Source organism: Mustela nivalis (genome assembly GCF_964662115.1).
Source record: "Mustela nivalis genome assembly, chromosome: 14".
Classification (NCBI taxonomy): domain Eukaryota; kingdom Metazoa; phylum Chordata; class Mammalia; order Carnivora; family Mustelidae; genus Mustela; species Mustela nivalis.
The window spans coordinates 13,690,494-13,716,415 of record NC_139033.1 but is presented as its reverse complement, the minus strand read 5'-3'; the positions used below and the strand labels follow the sequence as shown (position 1 = coordinate 13,716,415).

General features: G+C 43.2%; 1 protein-coding gene across 4 annotated transcripts; it reads right to left on the bottom strand.

Annotated features, from left to right (window-relative positions):
- Nucleotides 1-1,468: 1,468 nt before the first annotated feature.
- On the bottom strand, nucleotides 1,469-25,914 carry GTF2H3 (general transcription factor IIH subunit 3). 4 transcript variants are annotated; one of them, XM_082698559.1, is made up of 14 exons: nucleotides 25,767-25,797; nucleotides 22,740-22,819; nucleotides 19,747-19,901; nucleotides 16,706-16,812; nucleotides 15,124-15,290; nucleotides 12,066-12,128; nucleotides 10,965-10,994; nucleotides 10,796-10,824; nucleotides 8,602-8,676; nucleotides 7,517-7,570; nucleotides 3,978-4,046; nucleotides 3,237-3,372; nucleotides 3,093-3,129; nucleotides 1,469-2,998 (listed from the first exon to the last, which is right to left on the bottom strand). In XM_082698559.1, exons 4-14 carry the CDS (start codon nucleotides 16,780-16,782, stop codon nucleotides 2,929-2,931), a joined length of 807 nt encoding a protein of 268 aa, XP_082554685.1. In that variant the 5' UTR covers nucleotides 16,783-16,812; nucleotides 19,747-19,901; nucleotides 22,740-22,819; nucleotides 25,767-25,797; the 3' UTR covers nucleotides 1,469-2,928. The 4 variants fall into 4 exon arrangements, with proteins under 4 accessions (XP_082554685.1, XP_082554686.1, XP_082554683.1 ...); XM_082698560.1 differs by lacking the exon at nucleotides 19,747-19,901 and having other exon boundaries at nucleotides 25,767-25,874; XM_082698557.1 differs by lacking the exons at nucleotides 19,747-19,901; nucleotides 25,767-25,797 and adding an exon at nucleotides 25,805-25,838.
- Between the last annotated feature and the right edge of the window lie 8 nt (nucleotides 25,915-25,922).

The window sequence follows — 25,922 nt, the reverse complement described above, 5'->3', positions numbered from 1 at the left end:
ACATTATACTAGCTTGCTTTATCCAACGAAAATACCAAATATTTTTAAAAAATTTTTTCATAGGACATTGCCTATTTAAGGATTTTATTTATTTATTTGACAGAGATCTCAAGTAGGTCGAGAAGCAGGCAGAGAGAGAGAGGGGGGAAGCAGGCTCCCGGCCGAGCAGAGAGCCTGATGTGGGGCTCGATCCCAGGACCCCGAGACCACGACCCGAGCCGAAGGCAGAGGCCCAACCCACTGAGCCAATTTTGCTAACTTTGCTCCCAATATAAAATCACAAACATCTTATCTTTCTTCTTATAGTTTCACAGTGAGAAACTTTGCATTAAATACTTTATACCCATCTATTATCATGCAGTTGGTAACAATATTTTAATATATAGTTTCAACAAGATTTGAAATTAAAGTTCTTCAGGGGCAGCTGGCTGGCTCATTGAGTAGAGCATGTGACTCCTGATCTTGCAAGAGTCAAGCCCCACACTGGGCATAGAGCTTACTCAAAAAAATAAAAGTTCCTCAGAGTTGAATAAAAAATTGACTGACGGGGCGCCTGGGTGGCTCAGTGGGTTGAGCCGCTGCCTTCGGCTCAGGTCATGATCTCAGAGTCCTGGGATCGAGTCCCGCATCGGGCTCTCTGCTCAGCAGAGAGCCTGCTTCCCTCTCTCTCTGCCTGCCTCTCCATCTACTTGTGATTTCTCTCTGTCAAATAAATAAATAAATAATCTTAAAAAAAAAAAAAAAATTGACTGACATTTGGGGTGCCTGGGTGGCTCAGAGGGTTAAAGCTTCTGCCTTTGGCTCGGGTCATGATCTCAGGGTCCTGAGATCGAGCCCCACATCAGGCTCTCTGCTTAGCAGGGAGCCTGCTTCCCCCACCTCTCTTTCTGCCTGCCTCTGCCTACTTGTGATCTCTGCCTGTCAAAAAATAAATTAAATCTTTTTTCTTTTTAAGATTTTAATTAGTTTTTGACAGAGAGAGCTCACAAGTAGACAGAGAGGCAGGCAGAGAGAGAGAGGAGGAGCTTGGCAGGGAGCCCGATGTGGGGCTTGATCCCAGGACCCTGGGATCATGACCTGAGCCAAAAGCAGAGGCTTTAACCCACTGAGCCACCCAGGTGCCCCCCAAAATAAATAAAATCTTAAAAAAAAAATTGACTGGGGCACCTGGGTGGCTCAGTGGGTTGAGCCGCTGCCTTCGGCTCGGGTCATGATCTCAGGGTCCTGGGATCGAGTCCCTCATCGGGTTCTCTGCTCAGCGGGGAGCCTGCTTCCCTCTCTCTCTCTCTCTCTGCCTGCCTCTCTGCCTCCTTGTGATCTCTGCCTGTCAAATAAATAAATAAATAAAATCTTTAAAAAAAAAAAAATTGACTGACATTTGACCAAATCCAGTTAGTTAAAATACAAACCTGAAAGTAAGCTGAATTAGCATGAAATAAACTGTAAGAGAAAAGAACTTAAGCAAATGTAAAAATTTAAATTATTTTATTATAAAAATTTATATAAACCATAAACACAACAGTTAAAGATAAAACCAAACCAGAATTAAGCCAGTACACAAAGCATCTCAAATAAAAAAGTAGTAACGAGAACCTGACCAGCTTCTCTGAAATTGTCTTTTAGATATCTGATGACTTCCCAGACTTAAAACAGTGATTTCCATTATAGTTACACTGTGAAATATTAAATATTATTTCTAAAAGACAAATAAGATTCTCAAACTCAAGGACTAACAAATATTGGCCAAGTGATCACCAAAGCCTCTGTGTATTTAACAGAATTATAAATCCAAAGTACAAAATCTACCTGAAGTCATCTAGCCAAATACCAAATTACTTAAACGAGACTCAGCTTCTGAGATGGCATGAAGGGAAAATTAAAATCTTACTTACATACAAAGTTTACACAAATGGGTTTTTGTCAATTTACGATTGCTTGTTTGTTTTTGTCAATATACGTAAAACAAAACAAAGCAGCCACCATTCCTGAAAATCCTTCTTACACTGTGCTGGAATTTGAAAAGACTTCTAGTAACGTCAAGGTTCCATAGAAAAATAAGTTTTTTCTTGTTGAAATTACAAATAATTTTTGTTTTGAACCTATCGCACTTATTTTAGAGAACAGTTCTCCAACATTAATGCTTCTTTTTTTTCTCATTCCACCTGGGGACAATACTGAGCCATAAAGGATCCATTCTCCACCAGGCCCCCCTCTGAACCCAGACAGCGGCTCTCACGCAGAAGCTCTTCACCCAACTATCTCTGAAGAAGGGAAGGTCACTGCCAGAGTACCACACCCCTTTCTCCACATTCACTTAAGATCAGACTTTGTATTTACTCAGCGACAGTTATTACATGGATAACTATGTCCAGACACACAGTGATGTCAGGCAAAAGCAAATCTGCTAGTTTCTGGAGCTAAATCTTAACTTAGAAAATAAGGATTTTATTTGCATGACTACCGTCCAAGTCAGCTGTTGATTCAAGGAAGATGGTCTATCTTGATTAATGCCATTAGTGGACGATCGCTAAAACTTTGCTCAAATTCCACTGGTTGTGCATTTCACAGGCAGAACCCAGACTAGGTAACAGAGTCTAAAGCCTGCAATCAGGCCAGGCTGACAGACAAATGATCACCCCATTAAAAAAAAAAAAAAAAAAAAAAGTCACTAATTTATGCTTTCTTCTCCCTCTGTGGACAAAAAAACCATCAGAAAAGATTGCACAGAATGACTCCCTCAAATAAAGCAGGTCCCCCAAAAGCACAGCATGAGGATAATAGTTTAGAAAACTTTCCTGTAAGAAACTTCATTCAAAATCATCCCATACAACGCTGTATTTTTTTCAGGGCTTCCTATCACAGCTTTCGACACACAATTTCTCTTAATAAGCTCTAAGAGATTAGCTCGGGGCGTGGGGGATCTTCTGATCACACGGACACTTTCAGTTTCTTTTTCTTGGCTTTCAGCACAGGAGGCAGAGAAATCTTAAAGGCTGTCCTGTAACGACACAGAGAGGAAGACCCCCTTCGGGGCTCTGAATCCCTCCCCCTAACCCCGCGTGGGCCAGACACACCAGCCCAGGGATACTTACTCGCAGGTCGTGCAGATAGGACTGAAATTGCAGAATACTGTAAATTTGAAACACAAAACAAACAGGATGTTGGAAAAAAACAAACGCACAGCTGACTTATTTTCTGTGCCCCCCCCCACAGAAAAACTCAGTATTTGAACTTACTTGACAAGCACACAGAACAGACATAGCCAATTTCAATGAGATTTCTATGACAGAAGCAAGCTGCCCGGTAGTCCACGTGGACTGGGGGAGGGAGGATTAACTGAGATCTTTGATCTTGATCAGGGAGAAAAACCCACTGTGTGGGGGGAACAAAAAAAGAGGCAAAGAAATGTTACTGAAAACATGGGAGAATATAACCGGAAGTTGTCAAGTATCAGATATTAGGTAGTGAACACCAAAGAGAATAATAAATTAGGATTTTCCTTAAAAGTCTACCAAGTGGGGCTCCTAGGTGGCTCAGTGGGTTAAGCCTCTGCCTTCAGCTCAGGTTATGATCTCAGGGTCCTAGGATAGAGCCCCACATCGGGCTCTCTGCTCAGCAGGGAGCCTGCTTCCCCCGCCCCCATCTCTGCCTGCCTCTCTGCCTGCTTGTGATCTCTGTCAAATAAATAAATAAAATCTTTTTAAAAAACAAATTAAAAAAAAAAAAGTCTACCAAGAAAGGCTTCTTTATTCACTCGGCAGGTACAGAGCACCTCCCCAAAGCAGCCACTGCTGTCTGCTTACATAAGCTGCCTTCACAGATGACCCAAGATGTCCCCTTCTAGCTTCAAAGCCCCTGGGCCACCCAGCTACTCCTTCTCCCACTTACTAGCATCACCATCGAGCCCCCCTTCATTGCCCAGGAGACAGGGGCTCACCCAGACGCAAGGTGTTAGGGCCCTGCTGACGCTCCCTTACCAGCAGATACTGCAGAAGGGAAGGCATCTGAGGCACCTTCAGGTACAGACCCCCCGTGATGTCACAAGCCTGCAAGACATCCAAAGGGCTCTCTGCCAAACTGGGACTCGCTTAGCTTTTCCAGACAGATGTCAATCTCACCAGCCATTCTTCGGGTCTCCGGAGGAGAGGGGGGTATGACGGAGCCCATCAAAAGGGCAAGCTTTCGCAAAGGCACGTGAGGACCAGAAACTTCCCATTACCTCTCAAGGTGTTCAGCTACTTTTCCCGGGGGCACCACACTCTTTCCCCCTTTGAAGAGCTTAGTGGAGGACAGTACATGCCCTCGGTCCTGTGTTTTCTATTGATGAAATTTTTATTCTAGCCACGTTTACTCATTTTCATTCTATTTTTAACAACAGCTCTGAGATCACCCTGAAGCCATAAAATTCACCCTTTAAAAATGTGTGCTTCACTATTTTTCACTGTCTTCAGAGCTGTGCCACCACAATCTAGTTCCAGAACATTTCCGCAGCCCAAAAGGAAACCCCACACCTATTAGCCATTACTCTCAACCTCCTACCCCAAGGCTACCAGCGACCTACTTTCTCTCTCTCTGGATTTGCCTATTCTGGGCATTTCGTACAAATGGACTCATACAATTCCCTCAGCATCATGTTTTCAAGATTTATCCTGTGGCAAGATCAGTACTTCATCCTTTTTTATGGCCAAACAATATTCTATCTTATGGTTATACCACGATTTGTTTAACTCCTTTCATCGACTGATTGACACCTGGTGCAGGTGGAGGGAAGACAGAGTCAGTTGAGGACATGCAGAAACACTGTCACAGGCTATGATCACGGCCATAAAGAAAAATGAAGTTGGGTAAGGGGACATGGAGTGACCCTAGATGCTCAGGGAAGGCTTCTCTGAGAAAAGCAGAAGCAGAGACCCAAACAAGGGCAGGGAGTAGACCATACAAATACCTATGGAGAAGCCTTAGAAGCAGAGGGAACAGCTTGATGCAGACACCCTCAGCGGCGGCAGGCCTGTAGTTTTAAAGCAATAGCAAAGAGCCCAGTATAGCCGGAGTAAAGAGATTCCATGGGAAAAGAAGATACCCGGAAACCAGATCATGGCATGTACAGACAGCCATGGCAGAACTCTGGGGTTCAGTCTGTGTGTGAGGGGATGCCATGGGAGGGTTTTAAGCAGGTGAGTGACAAGATATGATTTCCATTTTGAAAGCTTCATTCTGCCGGCCTTGTAGAGAACAGACTTTGGTGTGAGGTGTAAGCGTAGAAACAGACCAGTTAAGGACAATCCACCACTTGAGTGGTAGCAAGGAAGAAGACGTGGTGGGATTCAGGCGCATTTTTAAAGATGGAATTAAAAGGATTTGCTAATGGGATGGAAAGGAGAGGAAGAGAAGAAACAAGGCAGCGGCAGCATTTTTGGCTTGGGGGCTGGTGAACTGAGCTGCCACTGCTGAGAGGGGGAGGCCCCCGGGAGGCAGCGCGGCAGAAACCAGGAGTTCTGGTTCCGACAAGTTCAAGTTGAGACGCTGCTGGATGTCCAAGGGGAGATGCTGCCTGAGCAGCTGACTATGCAAGTCTGGAACGCAGAGAGCCTGCGTCTGGCCCAGACATAGCGACGTGAGCGTCAGGCAGGCAGAGCTGGCATTTAAACTCAGGGCACAGGAAAGATCCTCTAGGAGTTAACAGACGCTGTGTAGAGTGAAATGTGCAGTTAAAAAATGGATTCAGGGCGCCTGGGTGGCTCAGTGGGTTAAGCCGCTGCCTTCAGCTCAGGTCATGATCTCAGGGTCCTGGGATCGAGGCCCGCATCGGGCTCTCTGCTCAGCAGGGAGTCTGCTTCCCTCTCTCTCTCTGCCTGCCTCTCCATCTTGTGATTTCTCTCTGTCAAATAAATAAAATCTTTATAAAAAAAAAAATGGATTCAACCTTTTCAATTTTTTAATTCTAAAATATAACCATATGTGCAAGAGCATATACACATACACATGTAAGTATGGTTTAAGTAGGTTTAAACAAAACGAACACCATGTATCTACCATCAAGCTTAAGAAATAGGACAATTTGGAACCTCTGACACTAGTATACTTTCTAATCATATCTCCCCTTCCCACTCTGTGTCCTCCGCAGTACCCTAAACTCAGCATTTTCTAGTGTTGTGTTTTTTGTTTTTCTTTTTTAAAGATTTTATTTATTTATTTATTTGAGAAAGAGAAACAGTGAGAGAGCATGAGCGAGGAGAAGGTCAGAGGGAGAAGCAGACTCCCCATGCAGCTGGGAGCCCAATGTGGGACTCGATCCCAGGACTCCGGGATCATGACCTGAGCCTAAGGCAGTTGTCCAACCAACTGAGCCACCCAGGCATCCCTCTAGTGTTGTGCTTTTAACTGATCTTTTAGCAAAGAATATTTCTTGTGGTCGAAAAAACATTTATCAAAACTTCGGCAATTTCTTCAGTCTTATTTGGGTTTTTTTCCCCCTTTTTAGTTAAATTAAACTTCCGTCTCATACATTTGACTGAAAAGCATCATCTAACAGTGCTGTCCGACAGAAATATAATATGGGCAATATGTGAAACTTAAAATTTCCTAGCCGCATAAAAAAAGGAAAAAAGAACAGATAAAATTAATTTTAATAACATTTTATTTAACTCTGTATATTCAAAGAATTATCATCTTAACAGGTAATCCTATAAAATCTTTATTTTACATTCTGTTCTTCATACTAAGTCTTTGAATTCAGTGTGTGTATTTTACACTAACAGCACATCTCAATCCAGACCAGACTCTTTGCAAGAGCTCAACAACCATACAACTATCACACAGGACAGCACAGATCTGCAGTACGACACCATCTTTATAAGATTCTCTGCTTATGGGGCACCTGGGGGGCTCAGTGGATTAAAGCCTCTGCCTTCGGCTCAGGGCATGGTCCCAGGGTCTTGGGATCGAGCCCCACATCCAGCTCTCTGCTCAGCAGGGAGTCTGCTTCCTCCTCTCTCTCTCTCTGCCTGCCTCTCTGCCTACTTGTGATCACTGTCAAATGAATAAATAAAATCTTAAAAAAAAAAAAAGATTCTCTGCTTAGCGACCCATGCCTCCATCTATACCTACACAGAGAAATGTGACATGCTGTTCACCTAATATTAGCAACAGTAACTGTAAGAGGATAGGATTTGAAAGGTTTGTCGTTTTTTTACCCCTTTAAAAAACCCTTTCTTATATTGCCTGAATTCATTCCAATATGTGACTCACTTTTACAGAATCAATCATTACATAAAATGTAAATAAAAATGTTGAAGGATCCCGAGAGTTGCACACCTGAAACTAATGTGACACTGTGTGTCATATGTACTTCAATAAAAAAATAAAATAAGGACCAGAGAGATGTCAGTGCTCTAAGTGACAGCATCTCACAGCCAATTCCTAAAACTGTGTGAAGGCTGGTGACAGGCAGTTAACAACGAAGAGAACACACCAGGCTCCCCTGACCACCACCACCACACTTCCATGGAACACGTACCTGTTGGAGGAGTCCTGAATCCGAGTCTAAAACACAGGCATCGATCAAAATATTCTGAAATGAACATTCCAAAAACATTATAGAATAATAAAAATATAGAATAATAAAAATAAAAATTACACTGGGACTACTAAGTGCTAGACTTTCTTTAGACTATTCTTAAAACAGTGGAATAACTCTGCAAGGCAGGTATTTGATCTGTATTTTGCAGCTGAAACACCTAGGCCTTGGCCAGGCTGTGGTCACAGAGCTTGGGGGACGGGGGGGAGCAGTGCTGTCACCCCAATCTGCCTGTCCCCAAAGCCCACGGTCTTTTCACATCACGCTGCTGCTACAACATGGAGAATATGAGGCATGGATATGGGGATATGGCAGCATTTGGGGTTAAAACTGAAGTTTTACGAAAGTTTTTTCTTAAAAACATACCAAAGAAAATACATTGGTGATAATTCATTTGAATTAGTGTAGATTCATTCAATTATTTGCAAAGTAAAACTATCAAATCTTGGTAAGACCTTCCTCAAGCAAAGAGAGCAACAGAGGCAAGGTATGCAGCGAACTATAAGTCTGGAATTCGTAGCCTGAGGTCCAAGGATGGGCTAAACAGGGTTACATGAATACCATAAAACTATATGCAAAACTGTGTTTCAGGGTACTTTTTTCTGGGGACCCATAATATTCATGGGGTCCAGGACCCAAAATAGAGTAATGACTAGTACGATGTATGAATTCCATATTCTTTATCCACTGGTAAGACCATTTAGTCAAAATATTTGTATAGGTCATTCAAAAACTAAAACTCATATGAAATAAGTATTTCCTAAAAAGAATGCTCCCAAAGGACAGGGGGAAGAAGAGAGTGGCAACCCAAGAAACAGACTCTTAATTACAGAGAACACACTGATGGTCACCAGAGGAGGGGGCGGTGGAGGACACAGGTGATGGGGATTAAGGAGCACCGGGTGACAAACTGGAAGTGCTAAATCACGATATGGGACGCATGACACTAACAGAACACTGTGTGTTAAATATGCTGGAATTTAAATCAAAACTAAAAAACAAAACAAAAGATGCTCCCAAATCACCTGCTTCTGTGCTGCGAAGATGACATTCATGAAGTTCATATACTGCAGCGCGCTGTCTTCTGCAGCCTTAATCACCTAAAAATCACATCCCTGTGAATACCTGGGGGCATATCTGAGTTCTCACTGCAAACACAACCAATGCAGCTTGTCTGATCTGCCTGCCTAGTCACCATGGTTAAATAAATAGGTGCACAGGTGCAGTGTAAAATGACCTACTCTCCAAGAGATAGACAGTGCCTGGTTAACAGTTCCACACAGCACCTACATGGGCACATGCGTGCCCACACACACACACACACACACACACACACAGAGGCAGTGCGCACGCGTGCCCTAGGATGATTATCTAGTGCTCTGCAAACTGCTTTTTTTTAATTATTTTTTTTTTAAATAAACTCTGCACCCAACATGGGGCTCAAACTCACAACCCTGAGATCAAGAGTCACATGCTCTACCCACTGAGCCAGCCAGGCAGCCCTGCAATCTGCTTCTCGGTCCCACAGAGGCGCAGGGCGGGGGGATGAATCTTGTATCAGTGGATTCGGATGTACGTCATCCTTTGTGCTAATTTCATAGACTCCACTGATGAACCAGTTCTCTATAGAGGACACTAAAGAAGCTTCCAGTCCTGTTTTAGACAATGCTCTGGGGAACGCTCTCGTATATGCTGTACACAACTCTCTGAATAGCTCCTAAAATAATCAGGGGGATTACTAAAATACACACACCTTTCATCCTGCTACAGGCCACCAAACACGCCTCAAAAAAATGTTGTACTGATTTACACTCCCACTGGCAATGCAAGAGGAAAACCTACCCCCAAGCCTGCCACCAACATGGGGAAGTGCCCATTTAGGCTGAGCAAGAAGCGGACAATGCAAACCCTGTTACCGGATGCTTCTAGTTCTTTGCTCACTGGTAAGGCTCCACGTATTTCCAAATGCTAACTGGCCACTTGCATTTCTTCTTTTGCAGGCTGCTTGTTTTCTACATATTTTAGAGTAAACCTTAACTTTTAAAATTTAATCGATAAGGTCAGGGTGCCTGGATGGCTCAGTCAAGTGTCAGACTCTTGGTCTCAGCTCAGGTCTTGATTTCAGGGTCGTGAGTTAAAGCCCCGAGTTGGGCTCCAGGCCCAGCGTGAAGCCCACTTAAAAAAATAAATGAATAAGATAAAAAACATTTTAGAACTATTATATTAATCCTCGGTCAGGTAGCGATACTGAAAATGCTTTTTAATAGCTTTTCTTTCACCCTTGTTTTGGGGTTTGATTTTCTTGAGGTCTTAAGCTTCACATCACGCTCAGCAAGGTCCTTCCTAACCTGAGATTATAAACAGGTACTTTCTTCCAGCGCTTTTATGACCTGAACTTTCACAGTGACATGTCTGACCTTTACTAGAATTATTTAGGTGTGAGCAATGAGATCTAACTTTGTTTTCCCCCAAATGGTCAACCAATTGGCCCAGCCCCTTTAACTGAATAATCCATTTTCTTCCCACTGACTTAAGTGCTTCCTTTCGACAAGCCAAACTCCTCTGTGGACCTGATTTTATTTCTGGAGCCTGGCCTTTCCCATTTACTCTGGGCCTCCTACTGTGCCAGACCCACACTGTTCCTGCAGCTTTGCAATGTGTTTTAAGATCTAACAGCAAGTTCCTGCTTATTATTCTCTTTCAGAAAGCACCTGGCTATTCTCCTTGATTTATTCTTCCAGATAAACTGATTTTTTTTTAAGATTTTAAGTAATCTCCACACCCAACATGAGGCTCAAACTTACTACCCCGAGATCAAGAATCACACACTCTACCAACTGAGCTAGCCAGGCACCCCTTACTGTTGAATTTCTTAAAGCACTTGGTGAGGAGCTGGCTTCAGATTCCCTCTTCCTCTGCATCCCCCGACCCGTGACATGCACTCTCTAAATAAAATCTTTAAAAAAATTCCAAGATTGAATTTATAGTTTAACTTTGGAAAAACTGATATCCAAGAATAAAATAGGACTCTCCATTCCTTCAATTCTCCTATGTCTCTCAGAATTTTAGTCTTTCATCATAATCGATTTTATACATTGCTTGTTAATTTATTCTGGATACTCATATTTATTATAAATGGGTCTAACACTTTTATGCCATTATGCTTTCTAATTTGATATAGGTGGTGTATAAATATAGTACTGATTTTTTTAATCTTACCAAAATCCTTGATTTCATTTCCTGATTATCTATAAAGAGATAAAGACAGATTAAAATTTAACTGCATCTTAGTAAACATAAGGTTTTATAACCAACATTTTTAAAGAGTCCACCAAAATTACAGCAATAAAATAAGGATTCCAGATCTCACAAAAAACCATACTCCTACCTTTCACTTCCTTGTTCATTCTATGAATGTCTGAATTTTTTAGCATTAAGGAATTTTGAAATAATTTCATAAATACTTATACTAAACAGAAAAATAACCTCAAATTTTAAATTAATCCATCCACCTAGGTGAAAAAAGAAATGCTCTATTTCCCAAGATAAACACACAAGACTACTTGGGAGTTTCCACTTACCAATTGCAATCAACTGAGCTTTGTAACCAAAACCTGATCTCTGTCCCAGAAAATTAAAATCATCATGATTAACCCTGCGATCATCCACCACATCCTAGAATACTGTGATGACCGCTAAGTCCACAAGCCAGAAAACAAACATCGGGCTCTTTGCTCAGCAGGGAGCCTGTTCTCCCTGCCTGTCTCTCTCTCTCTCTGCTCTCTCCCAAGTAAATAAATCTTTTTTTTTTTTCTTTAAAGACTGGGAGAACATCACACCAACAGACATCAACATGCTTGGGACAGTGTTCTTTACTCTATGTTAAGTGCAAATAACCTGTGGGCCTCAGGAGAAACCACTCATTTATTAACCCTCAGGAGTAGCGAACGACTTTTGTAAATACCAAACATAAGCTCCTAACTTAAGGAAGGTAAAAAAGACACACACACCCTCCCCAATTTGGCAAAGCAAGTTACAAGCATCCTGGAGAATGTTGTGTGAGCAGAAGGACATACTATAGAAGAGTCTTCTTTCTTTTACGTTTCAAGTTTTTACAGCTTATCTTAAAAATATTCCAAAGCCAGGGGCGCCTGGGTGGCTCACTGGGTTAAAGCCTCTGCCTTCAGCTCAGGTCATGATCTCAGGGTCCTGGGATCGAGCGCCACATCGGGCTCTCTGCTCAGCAGGGAGCCTGCTTCCCCCTCTCTCTCTGCCTGCCTCTCCGCCTACTTCTGATATCTCTGTCAAATAAATAAATAAAATCTTTAAAAAAAAAAAATTCCAAGGCCAAGACAAATTGTTTTTTTGATTATCCACCACTTTAGAATATTCATGCCTTTCATTAATATGGACACCCAAGGTTCTAAAAATTATCACAAGTTAAGATATCCGGAAGACACCTTCTGAATGACGAGAACACCAAGGATACAGCAAAGAGCTTTGGCGAGGGATCCTGCCAGCAGAGTTTCTGTATGTTGACCCTTTATGTCACCTGCAAGTAATTTAAAAAAGAAAATTAAAGAGAATGTTCAGGTTTTCTTGAACTAAAACCATTTTCAAACCAAAGCATTCTTCTTCCAGAATGAAATCAGCTGATACTTAAAAACATAGCAGCAATCTGTTCTCAGTAATGCTTAAATAAGTAATTTTTAACATCGTCTCAATTTAAAATATCCTGTGGTAAGGGGCTGAGGAAGTACAAAGTTTCAGTCTGGGGTAATTTGGGAATGGACAGCTGTGATGTTTACACACAGTGTGAATGTACTTATTGCCACTGCACTGCACATTTTAAAATGGCTGAATGGTTGGGACGCCTGGGTGGCTCAGTTGGTTAAGCGGCTGCCTTCAGCTCAGGTCATGATCCTGGTGTCCCGGGATCGAGTTCCACATCAGGCTCCATGCTCAGCGGGGAGCCTGCTTCTCCCTCTGCCTCTGCCTGCCACTCTGTCTGTCTGTGCACGCTCTCTCTCTCTCTCTCTGACAAATAAATAAAAATTAAAATAAATAAAATGGCTGAATGGTAATTTTGTGTTATCTATATTCTCTTTTCAAAAAAGATTTTATTTTTAAGTAAGCTCTATACCCAATGTGAGGCTCGAACTCACAACCCCAAGATCAAGAGTCACATGCTCCACTGACTGAGCCAGCCAGGTGCACCCTACAGTATGTATATTCTACCACAGGAAAAAATACCCTGGTGTTTTCTGGAAAGGTTCAGGTTTGTTAACAATCTAAGTGGTGCAAAAGGTCACGTGCAACTGCCTGCTCTGAGCCTATCCGCACTCCTTCCCACCACCCCTCTGTCTCATGCCCCTCAGAGAGCTGCCCCGCTAGTAGAAAGGGGGCAGGATGTTCCCCCTCGGCTGTGGCAAGCAGAGACAAAGCTGGAAAATTGTTTGAAGCCTTGAGTGAAAAAAGCCAAGCCTCTCAAGAGGGTGGAGAGCTCGGACTGACATCCGGTGTGAACAGGGCCTGCAGCGGGTCCAGGAGCACGGACACCTTCACCCATGGGTGAGGTCAGACCCGGAAAGGTCTTGAGCACCACACTGAGAAGTTGGGACTTTACCCTGGAGGCCCATGGTTCTCAAAGTATGATTCTAGAACCAGGTATAAGAGCATCACCTGGAAACTTACCAGAAACACAGATTCTTGGGACCACTCTAGACCTGCTGCATCAGAAACTGCAGAGTAGGACCCAGCATTTTGTTTTAACAAGCCCTCCAGGGGATTCTTACCAGCTTTACTGGGGTGTAATTGACAGATCATAAAATTCACTCCTTTTAAGTAAACACTTCAATGTTTTTTTAAAGCAAATTTAGAGAGCTGTATACGATTACCACAACCCAGTTTTAGAGCATTTCCTTTACCCCAAAAGGTCACTTGGGCCCATTCCAGTCACTCCTCCCCCACTCTTGGAAACCACTAACCTACTTTCTATCTGTAAAGAGTGGCCTTTCCCAGGACGCCTGGGTGGCTCAGTTGGTTAAGCGGCTGCCTTCGGCTCAGGTCATGATCCCAGCGTCCTGGGATCGAGTCCCACATCGGGCTCCTTGCTCCGCAGGGAGCCTGCTTCTCCCTCTGACTCTGCCTTCCACTCTGTCTGCCTGTGCTTGTGCTCGCTCACTCTCTGACAAATAAATAAATAAAATCTTAAAAAAAAAAAAAAAAAAGAGTGGCCTTTCCCTTCCGGGTGACTCTGATACCAGCTACAAGTTAAGAACCACAGACTGCAGACAACAAGGGACCCGTAACACCCTTTAAGCCAGGAAACAGCAACTCTGGCTTTTAGGAGGATTTACTGTAAAAGACCTGAAGGGACACAGACAGGAGCCCGAAGGCGGAAGCTGTTAGAATGACCCAGAGCGGCAGCTCTCCACCTGGGCACCTGTGCCCTACAGAAGATATGTGCCAAAGTCTGAGATATATTTGGAGGCCACAATGGAGGGATGTTATGACATCTACTGGGTCTAGGCCAGGGATGCTGCTAAGTGTCCTCCAAAGCACCACACAGTGGCCACAACAAAGAATGATCCAGCCCCAAATTCCAACAGGGCTGGGCCTGCGCTAGATGCGATAAAAGGGGGCAGGCAGATTTTGAAGGTACTAGCTAAAAGGGTATCATAGCTGATTAGATGTTGAATGTGAGCAGAGAGGGGGCTCAAAAATGAAAGCTGAATTTGAATTTGAAAAGTTGAATTTGAAAAAGTATGTGGAAGGGCATGGCAGAAACTGGGAGCGGAGACGGGGTGCAGCTGGGAGGAAGGGAAGGAAGCTGGTCTGGGGCGAGCCGACCACACTGTGCAGCACCTACACGGAGATGTTTGCTGAAAGAAAGGCTGGATTAGAGGTCATAGAGACTGGGAAGTGTTCACAGAGAACTGATAACTAAAGACAAGAGTGGATGGAAACATACAGAGGAAGAGAAAATAAGAAAATAATGTGCAGAATTAACAAACCTATTTTTTAAGGGACAAGATGAAGGAAAAAATAAAAAATGGAAGAATGGTCCAAAAAGAGAGGAAAAACAAGTCAAAAGAATAGCCTTAGGGCGCCTGGGTGGCTCAGTGGTTAAGCCGCTGCCTTCGGCTCAGGTCATGATCTCAGGGTCCTGGGATCGAGTCCCGCATCAGGCTCTCTGCTCAGCAGGGAGCCTGCTTCCTCCTCTCTCTCTGCCTGTCTCTCTGCCTCCTTGTGATCTCTGTCTGTCAAATAAATAAACAAAATCTTAAAAAAAAAAAAAAAAAAAAAAAGCCTTAGAGGCTAAGAGTAGGTTTCAAGAAGTAGAGGCTGGCGGACAGTGGGAGATGCTGGCGAGGTCACGAGGTCACACAAACAAGGCACAGGCTTTGAGGAAAAGGATTTTACAAAAGAAAAGAGAGAGAACACAAGTAAATATTCCCAAGAAACCCAACTCTCAGGGCTTAAAGCCTCAGGACCTCCACATTCAACTGCAATTGTAAGATAACAAGAACGGAGAAAGCCATTACTCTTGGTCATGAGATCCTTAATCTCTTCAGCAATAACTTCATTCGCTGCTGTGAACAACTCGTACTTCCCGTCCTTACTCCCTGATGGGCTGAACTCAGAGGAAGGGTTGCCAGGGTCTCCAAAAAAGTCTCCAAGTCTGCCATTCTTTCCAGGATACAAGAATCGACTGAAACAGTGGGGGAAAAAACACCAAGTTACACCAGGACGCTGTCTTCACTAGACATCCAGATGAAATTCAGTAAACAACCACCCACAGCAATTCTGACACAAGATTCTGTAGTAAGTTTCATTTTTAAGAAATGTATAAGACGGGCAAACTGGCAAACATGAGGTCTACCCCAGAGAATGTTTTAACGATCCCCTGGTTTCTCACAAGTGAGAGGAAATAACGCATGTGTGCTGGGTCCCAGCCTCTGGAAATGCTTCGGGGTGGTCCTCATTCTACTTTCTCAGATGCCAGCTGGGAAGAGTCATAACCAAATTCTCACTTGCGACTAGTTTATTATTTGAGGTATATTTATCTACCCCAGTAACAAAAATCTGCCCCAAGGGTCCCTAAAAGATTCTCCTAGTGCTTCATGATTTTTATAGCAATCCTATAGAACCCCGTATTTGATTCTTCTAAACACTGGAGAACTTTGCTTCTCATAGTTTTTCTTTTGATACCTTAATCAAATCAGAGTCATCGTTTTTCATTCAACTCTGAGAAAAATGCATGGTGATCATGGGAGCTGGAGCACTTACTGGGGGGCCCACAGGCTCCTTCAACACACCAAAGAGAATAGCCCTAAGAAATAAGAAGTTTGAGAACTATCCACTGACCTTATATGAAATACGCGGGTACACAAGAGTCACTTCAACCAGGATGTAACATTTAATCAAGACCCAGAAGAGCCATGTCTTACACGGGAAGTATGATTCTACGGTCAGCGTATGCATGAAAAGTAAATGCGGTGAAAATATGTAGCCTATACCTAGTCCCCTTTGAGCTGCCCTACTACGCACCCGCCCCTAAGAGACTCTACCCCTTGCCCCAGCCAGTGTTTACACCCGTCTTAGAAAAGGTCACTGCTTCCTCGGCTGAGCACCAGATGGAGTCCTTCGCTTGGGTTTAAACCCAATTAACAAGAAAAACCCTCATCTGTAAACACCAGAATCACACCGAGAGCAGTGAAACATTACACCCTGAGAAGCACGCAGAGCCCACAACTCGAGGAAAGAGAGCAGAATCACACCTCCTGTTTCGTCTGCCCCCACCCAGGGCAGACTCGAGCAAAGAACAGTAATAGGAGCTGCCACTCTTGCTGGATAATTGTCCCTGGCTTTTGCCTAGAAAGGATGGGTGAACCCGGGTAAGTTAAATGCGCACATGATGCAAGTCTATTAGGTACCAGCTAATGAGTCTTCCAATTTTCATCTCTGTCACAATCTACATGTACTGACTCATGCTGCGAGTCTTGTTCAACGCTACATTAAAAAAAATTCTGCAACACAGAAAAGGAAGAGTAGTACATGCTGACTGGCACAAAAACCTCACAAATGTTAAACACCAAATAGGTAGAAGAATCACTATGGTCGTACCTTTCTTGAATGTGACTCGCTATCACAGCAAGTTTGTTGGAACGATTCATGAATAAATGAGAATTTCCCAGCACCATCACAGCATCTATGCATTTTGATAAAGTAAACTGTTGAAAAACAGAAAACATGAGAAAAGGTAAAGTAGCTATACAAATAACTAGGTTGGGTCTTGATAAAGATTTCACTTAAATTTTATTCACTGCTAAAAATTTGCTGGGGAGCTCCCTCCTCCAAAGCCATAAGCAAACCACCTGAAAACTAATATTCTACTTTTCCTTATGTGAGATGATTTCCACATCAGTGCATTATTCCACAACTATTTTCTGCAAACATTTAAGGAAAGCAAACATGTCACATATTCTGTGATAAAATTACTAACAAATTATTAGTATGTATGAAGTAGATGATTAACACACACTGATTAAACTGATGATTTCTGTAAGTTTTCAATTCATTCACTAAGTATGCCAGGCTCCTGCTATGTGTCAGGCAAAGATCCCTTCTTTTGTGGAGCTTACATTCTCACAAGTACTAATACTATTAAGATGTAGGTGGATATTCTTATAATCCTGGAATAAAGCATGTTTCTCTTAAAGAAAAGAATACTTCCGGCAACAAATAAAACACTGATAAATCCCACTTTATTAAAAAAAAAAAAAAAAAAGTAGGGGGCGCCTAGGTGGCTCAGTGGGTTAAAGCCTCTGCCTTCAGCTCAGGTCATGATCTCAGGGTCCTGGGACTGAGCCCCATGTCAGGCTCTCTGCTCAGTGGAGAGCCTGCTTCCCCATACCCCCTGCCCCCACCTGCCTCTCTGCCTACTTGTGATCTCTGTCTGTCAAATAAATAAATAAAATCTTAAAAAAAAAAAGTAAAGCAAATCTATTAAAATTTCTGTATGGCAAAAAAATGACTGTAAGCAAAAGTGAAAGCCAAATTACAAACTGGGATAATATCAACATATGACACAAAAGGTTAGCCTTCTCATATAAAGTGTCTACAAATCGGTAAAAAACAAACAACAAAAAAACAAAACCAGAAGAGGAAAATGGGCAATGCCCCAAGGGAAAAATACAAGGGGACCATAGAATACACTAAGAGCGAACTGAGATAGCTTCTATGGTACATGATATTGGCAAAAGGTAAAATAAGGAAAGAGAACGTCTTGTGTGGTTTCCAAAAAAAAAAAAAAAAAAGCCTTCTCATATACCACTGATGGGAGTTCAAAACTAAAACAGTATTTTTGGAGGGCAACACAGGGTAATACGCAGCGATGTGCTGTTCTTTCTATAAGATGGAATACTATTCTCCAATAAAAGGAACGAATTACGGGAACAACACAGACAAATCTCAAAAGTTATGCTAAGTAAAGAAACCAGACCATTGATTCCATTTATATAAAATTCCAGAAAATGTAAGCTAATCTAAAATCAGTGGTGGCCTGGGGGTAGGGACAAGCAGAGAGGAGGAGGTAGGATAAATTATAAAGAAATATGAGACTTCTGGGGGTGACAGATTTATACGTTCATAGTTTTGATTATGGTGATAATTTCATGAATGTATACATATACGAAAACATATCAAACCAAATACTCCAAATATGTGCTGAGCACTGCATGTCAATTTTCTCTTGATAAAGCTAATTTTAACTTTGACTTTTCTTTTGTATTTTTTTTTAAGATTTTATTTATTTATTTGATAGAGATCACAGGCAGGCAGAGAGAGAGAGAGAGGAAGCAGGCTCCCCAATGAGCAGAGAGCCGGATGCAGGGTTCGATCCCCGGACCCTGGGATCATGACCTGAGCCGAAAGCAGAGGCTTTAACCCACTAAACCACCCAAGTGCTCCATCTTTTGTATTTTTTTTTTTAAGATTTTATTTATTTATTTGACAGACAGAGATCACAAGTAGGCAGAAAGGAGGAAGCAGGCTCCCTGCTGAGCAGGGCTTGTGGGGCTTGATCCCAGAACCCTGAGATCATGACCTAAGTCAATGGCAGAGGCTTTAATCCGCTGAGCCACCTAGGTGCTCCTGTATTTTTTTTTTTTTTAAAGTAGGATCCATACCTAATGTGTGGCTTGTACTCACGATCCCAAGATCAAAAGTTGCATGCTCTACTGACTGAGATGGCCAGGCACCCCTTGATTTTAAGAAAGACACCATCAAGAAATTGAAGAGACAAGCCACAAAGTCACAGACCAGAAGAAAATATTTGTAAATCATATATTTGAAAAAAGGCTTGCATCCAGACTATATAAAGAGTTCTTACAACTCAGTAATAAGAAAACAAACAACCCAATTTTAAGTTGGGTGTAATAATTTCAATTAATGCATTTCAATTAAAAAAATACAAGGGCAGTTTATAAGCATGTATTATATACATATATATATATGTATATAATCTATATCTATATATATAATAGTCCTTAAGGAAATGCAAATTAAAACCACAAGGAGATGCCACTACCTGCTTACTAGAATGACTCTAACAAAACAGACAGGTGTTGGCAAGGAAGTGAAGGTGCTGGAACTCTCACACACTGCTCAAGGGAATGGAAGATGGCGTCCCCACTTGTTAAGTCTGGCAGCATCTTCAAGTTAAATCTAAACCTACCATGTGACCAGGCAGTTCAACTCATAGGTATCTACTCGAGAGAAAAGCAAACATATGTCCACACAAAGACTTGTTTGAGAATAATCAGTAGAAACAATCCAGATGTCCATGAATAGGTGAGTAAGAAGTATATCCATGCAACAAAATACTATTCAGTAGTAAAGAGGAATCACCAATACATGCCACAACCTGGATAAACCTCAAAAATGTTACACGAAGTAGAAAAAACATCAAAATAAAACTACCTATAACTAAACTTGTCCAATATGAAAAATATCAAATAGTTTAATAACTACTAAAAAAAAATTAATTCGTAGTTTCAAACTTCCCCAAAATGCAAACTCCAGCCCAGATGATTTCACTGGAGAACTGTACCACCCAAGCGTCCCTGTACAGGCCTTTTCTGATAAAAAGTATAAAACATGGGCACCTGGGTGGCTCAGTGGGTTAACCGTCTGCCTTTGGCTCAAGTCTTTATCTCAGGGTCCTGGAATCAAGCCCCGCATCGGGCTCTCTGCTCGGTGGGGAGCCTGCTTCCCCCTCTCTCTCTGCCTGATGCTTTGCCTACTTGGGATCTCTCTCCCTCTGTCAAATAAAAAATAAAAAAATAAAAAAGAAGTTTTAAAAATATTTTTTAAATATATAAAACACTAATGAAAGAAATCAAGATTTTAAAAAAAAGAAGGAAAGAAATCAAGATCTAAGTAAATGGAGAGATGTACTATATTTGTAGACTGGAAGACCCAACATAATTGAGACCTAGCAGGCCTATGTAGAATACATCCTCAAACTGATAAACAGGTTTAATTGATAATTCCTATCAAGATTCCAACAAGAAGGGCGCCTGGGTGACTCAGCCATTAAGCAATCTGCCTTCGGCTCAGGTCATGATCTCAGGGTCCTGGGATCGAGCCCCACATCGGGCTCTCTGCTCAGTGGACAGCCTGCTTCTCCCTCTCCCACTCCCCCTGCTTGTGTTCCCTCTCTCACTGTGTGTCTGTCAAACAAAATCTTTAAAAAAAAAAAAAAGATTCCAACAAGATCTTTTATAGACATAGACAAGCTCATTCTAAAATTTATATGGAAAAGAAAAGGAACCAGAATAGTTAAAAAAACAGTTTTGAGGAAGAATAAAGTGGGACGAAACAGCCTGCTGGAGCCCAAGACTTACTGTCTTGCTATAGTAATCAAGACTCTGTGGTACTGGTTGAGGAAGAGAGCACTGCAGCAACTAGAAATAAACCCACACATCTACACCCAAGTGGTTTTTGACAAGGCTGCAAAAGCCATTTGGTGGAGAAAGAGTAATTTTTCCAAAAATGGTGCCGGAACAATTAGATTATTCATAGACAAGATAATAAACCTCAATCTAAATGTCACAGCCTATTAAAAAGTTAACTCAAAATGGGGGCACCTGGGTGGTGCAGTCGGATGAGCCGCCGACTCTTGGTCATGATCTCGAGGTCATGAAATCAAGCCCCATGTCAGGGACCTCACTCAGCACAGAGTCTGCTTAAGACTCTCTCCGGGAGGCGCCTGGGTGGCTCAGTGGGTTAAAGCCTCTGCCTTCGGCTCAGATCATGATCTCTGGGTCCTGGGATAGAGCCTGCATCTGGCTCTCTGCTCAGTGGGGAGCCTGCTTCCCCCCTTCTCTGCCTGCTGCTCTTCCTACTTGTGATCTCTGTCAAATAAATAAATAAAGTCTTAAAAAAAAAAAAAAGACTCTCTCTCTCTCCCTCTATCCCTACCCCTGCATATGATCTCTCTTTTCTCTAAAAATAAACAAATAAAATCTTTTTACCAAATTAACTCAAAGTAGATTGTGGAATTTTTTTTAAGATTTTATTAAGTAATCTCTATACCCAAGGTGGGGCTCGAACTCACAACCCTGAGATCAAGAGTCACAGGTTCTACCGATCGAGTCAGCCAGGCATCCCTGGATTGTGGATTTAAATGTAAAACTTTTCAGATGACACTGACGAACATCTTTGTGACCTAGACAAGGTTGAGAACTCTTACCAAAAGCACCAAAAGCACAGGCTATATTTTTTAAATATCGAGTAACTGGACTTGATCAAAATTAAAAAGACTTCCTGCTCTGTGAAAGATCACCACAAGAGGATGAAAAGACAACCTAAAGAGAAAATACTGATATTTTCTCAGCATCTGATATCTGAAAAAAGGGCTTATCTCTTGAAACATAAAGGAATCTCAAAACTCAACAGTTAAACATAACCCAACAATCCAACCAAACAATGGATAGATGACATGCAAACACATCTCAGGAGGCTTATCTATACGGCCAATAAGCCTACAGCTCAGGTCATGATCCCAGGGTCCTGGGATTGAGCCCCACATCAGGCTCTCTGCTCAGCAGGGAGCCTGCCCCCCTCTCTCTCTTCCTGCCTCTCTGCTTAATTATGATCTCTGTCAAATAAATAAATAAAATCTTAAAAAAAAAAAGATTCACCTTAAGGGATCATTATTCAGCTACGAAAACAATTAGTACAAAAATGTGTCAGCATGGTGAGGGGAGGGAGAGACTGCATCTCTCACACTTGGCTGGTGGGAATGTAAATCCATTCTAGAAAACAATGTATCAGTTTCTTCCTACTTTCTAGCAGTTGCGATCCTGGGCACTAATCCCACAGAAATGAAAACATCTACCCACATAACAACCTCTATACAAATTCTCAGAGCAGCTTTTAACCCACTGAGCTACCCAGGCGCCCCTCAGAGCAGTTTTTGATGTAATAGCCAACGACTGAAAAAAAAACCCCAAATGGAGAGCTTTCCCAGGTGAGTGATGGGACGAACTGTGTTACCTCATGCCCTGGAATAGCACCCCGCAACAGAAAGGACAAACTTTGCTAAATGGACCAGCCTAAAATGATCAAGGGCATTCTGTTGCAGGGGGGGGGGGGGATCTCAAAAACACTTTATGACCTATTCACAGGACTAAAGTGTGGGACAAGAGTAGGAGATCAGCACCTACCATGGCTCGGGACCAGGAACTGACTACAAAGGGACAGCATCTATAAAGGGAGCACTAGAGAGCTCCTGGGTATGTTGGCATGGTTCAGTCTTGACCGTGGTGGTGGTTTGGAGGTTACAGAAATCTAAACTCATGATAAGGGGCGCCTGGGTGGCTCAGTGGGTTAAGCCCCTGCCTTCAGCTCAGGTCATGATCTCAGGGTCCTGGGATTGAGCCCCACACTGGGCTCCCTGCTCCACAGGGAGCCTGCTTCTCCCTCTCCCTCCACCTGCCACTCCCCCCGCTTGTGCTCGCTCTCTCTCCATCAAATAGATAAATAAAATCTTTTTTAAAAAAAGCTAATTTTTTTTTAATGAAGCTGATTCCCAAAAAGCAATACAAACACACTTAAACCAAAATTATCCATAGGCCTCCTCAAGCAATCTTACCTGAGATTCCTTTAATGCTTGCTTTCCCCACCAAATTGGGTTGGTATCAACTACGATAACTAGAAGATTCAATTCATCTTCTGAAAGTATTAACAAAGGATAAACACATTAGCCTCATGAAAGCCAACAATCCAAGCCAACAATCCCAGTTTGTAAAGACCCTCCCCAGGTCTTCCAACAGGTCCTGGCTCCCTACTTGAGGAGAACACCAATGTTAGCCATCTCTGCATCAGCCAGTGGCATGTGTAATCCTATAATCCAATATACTGGATTATATATATTACTGCCACCTTCCATCAATTATGACATGGCCACTCTCCTTTTTTTTTTCTTTTTAACATTTAGCTGTTGCTAAAATCAGGATGGTATCTTACAGCTAAGACTGGCAGCACATCTCTCTTAGTGGTATACTAAACAAAAACGTATCTCATAATCCACATTGTCTCGACAATTAGGCTATACCGCACTCCTTTTTTGCAGATGAAAGGAGCTTGCTCGAAGTCACACGGCGTGCTAGCAAGCAGCAAAACTCCCTGCTGCAAAGACAGATCTGCTTGACTGTAAAGAGTGTGGCCTTTCAATACCCCCCTGTCCACTTCTGACCCTCTTTTAATGACACTTAGTACTCATTATCTCATTTCGCAATTGCTTGTGTTTCTGATCTCTCTCACCAGTTCTGCTAAAGCTAGTCCACTAGATCGTGAACTCCTTATAGAAGGAGGATTTTTGCTGGGATGAAATGATATGTGCAAATCACACACACAAAAACGTCTAGCACAGAAGCACTTAACTGTCTTTCCCAGGCCCTCACTCCTCTACCCACAAGCCCACAATCCTTTGGCCTTACTTTCCATGAGGCCCCATCTCACACCTCTCAGGGCCAGCCACTCCTTGCTACTACCCAGAGGCCTGGAAAAAGACAGTGTCGCCTCACAGGAGAGATGAGTATCTATACCCATGCACTGTCCGGTGAATGTCCTTCTTTGGGTCTCTACCCCACAGTTTGTAGACATGGGCCATGCCAGGCCTGCCTCTCTCACAGAATGGTGGTATAGATTGAAAAAGATAAGCATGGGGGCGCCTGGGTGGCTCAGTGGGTTAAAGCTTCTGCCTTCGGCTCAGGTCATGACCCCAGGGTCCTAGGATTGAGCCCCGCATCAGGCTCTCTGCTCAGCAGGGAGCCTGCTTCCTCCCCTCTCTCTCTGCCTGCCTCTCTGCCTACCTGTGACCTCTGTCTGTCAAATGAATAAATAAAATCTTAAAAAAAAAATCTTTAAAATAAAAAAAAGAAAAAGATAAGCATGGACAGTTAGACTCCCTATTTCCACTCTTGCTCTCTTTTCCACACAGCAGCCAAAATGACCTTTTAAAATTATAAGTCATGGGGTGCCTGGGTGGCTCAGTTGTTAAGTGTCTGCCTTCCGGCTCAGGTCATGATCCCAGGATCCTGGGATCGAGCCCCACATCAGGCTCCCTGCTCAGCGGGGAGCCTGCATCTCCCTCTCCCACTCCCTGTGCTTGTATTCCCTCTCTCGCGGTGTCTCTGTCAAGTCTTAAAAATAAATTAAATAAATAGAATTATAAATCAGGGGTGCTTGAATGGCTCAGTCGGTTAAGCATCTGCCTTAGACTCAGGTCATCATCCCAGAGTCCTGGGATCAAGCCCGGCATTGGGCTCCCTACTCAGCCGGGAGCCTGCTCCTCTCTCTGCCTGCACCCCTCCTCCCTGCTCATGCTCTCTCTCTCAAATAAATTAAAATTAAAATTATAAATTAGACTGTAGAAATTATTTGCTTATTCCTCCCTACCATGGTTTCATATTACACTTAAAAACAAAGTTCAACCTCTTTATTATGGTCCACAAGAGCCACGCATCTACTTAAGCTTCCTGCTCTCGTCCCTCTAGCTCACTTCACTCCCACCACCCTGGTCTCTTTTTTCTTAAGACAACAGACTCGGGGTGCCTGGGTGGCTCGGTTGGTTAAACATCTGCCTTTAGTTCAGGTCATGATCTCAGGGTCATGGGATGGAGCCTGGAGTCAGGCTCCTTCCTCAGCGGGATGTCTGCTTCTCCCTGCCTCCGTCCTCCACCCCACTCCTGTGCAAGCACTCTCTCTCAAATAAATATAATCTTTAAAAAAAAAAAAAAAGGCATCAGACTCTATAACTGGTAGTTTAACGTATGAATGGAGGTCTCTCCACCTTCCTTTACCCTCAAGTCCCCCATTCTGTTTTAGTGTAACGTAGTGGCTCAACGTGCCACACAGCCTTTGCAGAGTCATTCAAGACTCCCTTTCAGCACCTGGACTCTTCTCTAAGTAGCTGTTCCATGATCATCCCCTAATCACAACGTACTGCAGCATCCCAGTATATGGTCTTCACAGCTCGTCACCCTCCGAAATTATTCCTTTTTAAAAAATATTTATATTAACATATGACGTATTATTTGCCCCAGGGGTACAGGTCTGTGAATCGTCAGGCTTACACACTTCACAGCGCTCACCATATCACATACCCTTCCCAATGTCCATAACACAACCACCCTCTCCCTACCCCCTTCCCCCGGCAACCCTCAGATTGTTTTGTGAAATTAAGAGTCTCCTGTGGTTCGTCTCCCTCCCGATCCCATCTTGTTTCATTTTTTCCTTCCCCGCCCGCCAAGTCCCCCGTCCTGCCTCTCAAATTCCTCCTATCAGGGAGATCATATGATAATTGTCTTTCTCAGATTGACTTATCCTCCGAAATTATTCTTATTTGCTTGCCTATGGTCTGCCTCGCCCACTAGACTGGAACCTCCACGAAGGCCCCTGATTGCCACGTTCTCTGCTGTATTCCCAGCGCATAAAACAACGCCTGGCACCCAAGAGGCCATTCAAAACTATTGACTGAATAAATGAATGTATCTGCTACTCCTCTAAAGACTAAAAGGTTTGCCCAGCCCCCCAATAGCGCTCCAGCTGGGTGGTCCTGGCCAAGCCCGAACCGCCCGGTCCCGCGCTCGGGGGTCCCTCCCCGCACACCCCTCACCGTCTGACACCATGGCTGCCAGGATCCCCCCAACGCACAGGTAGCCGTCAAGCGCGCCTTCCGGAGCCTGCGCGCCCCGACTTCCGGCGCGGCCCAGTGACCTAAGGCCTCTCGGCGCGCCGTACGCACGGCCCCGCCCCAAGGCGCCGGAAGTGG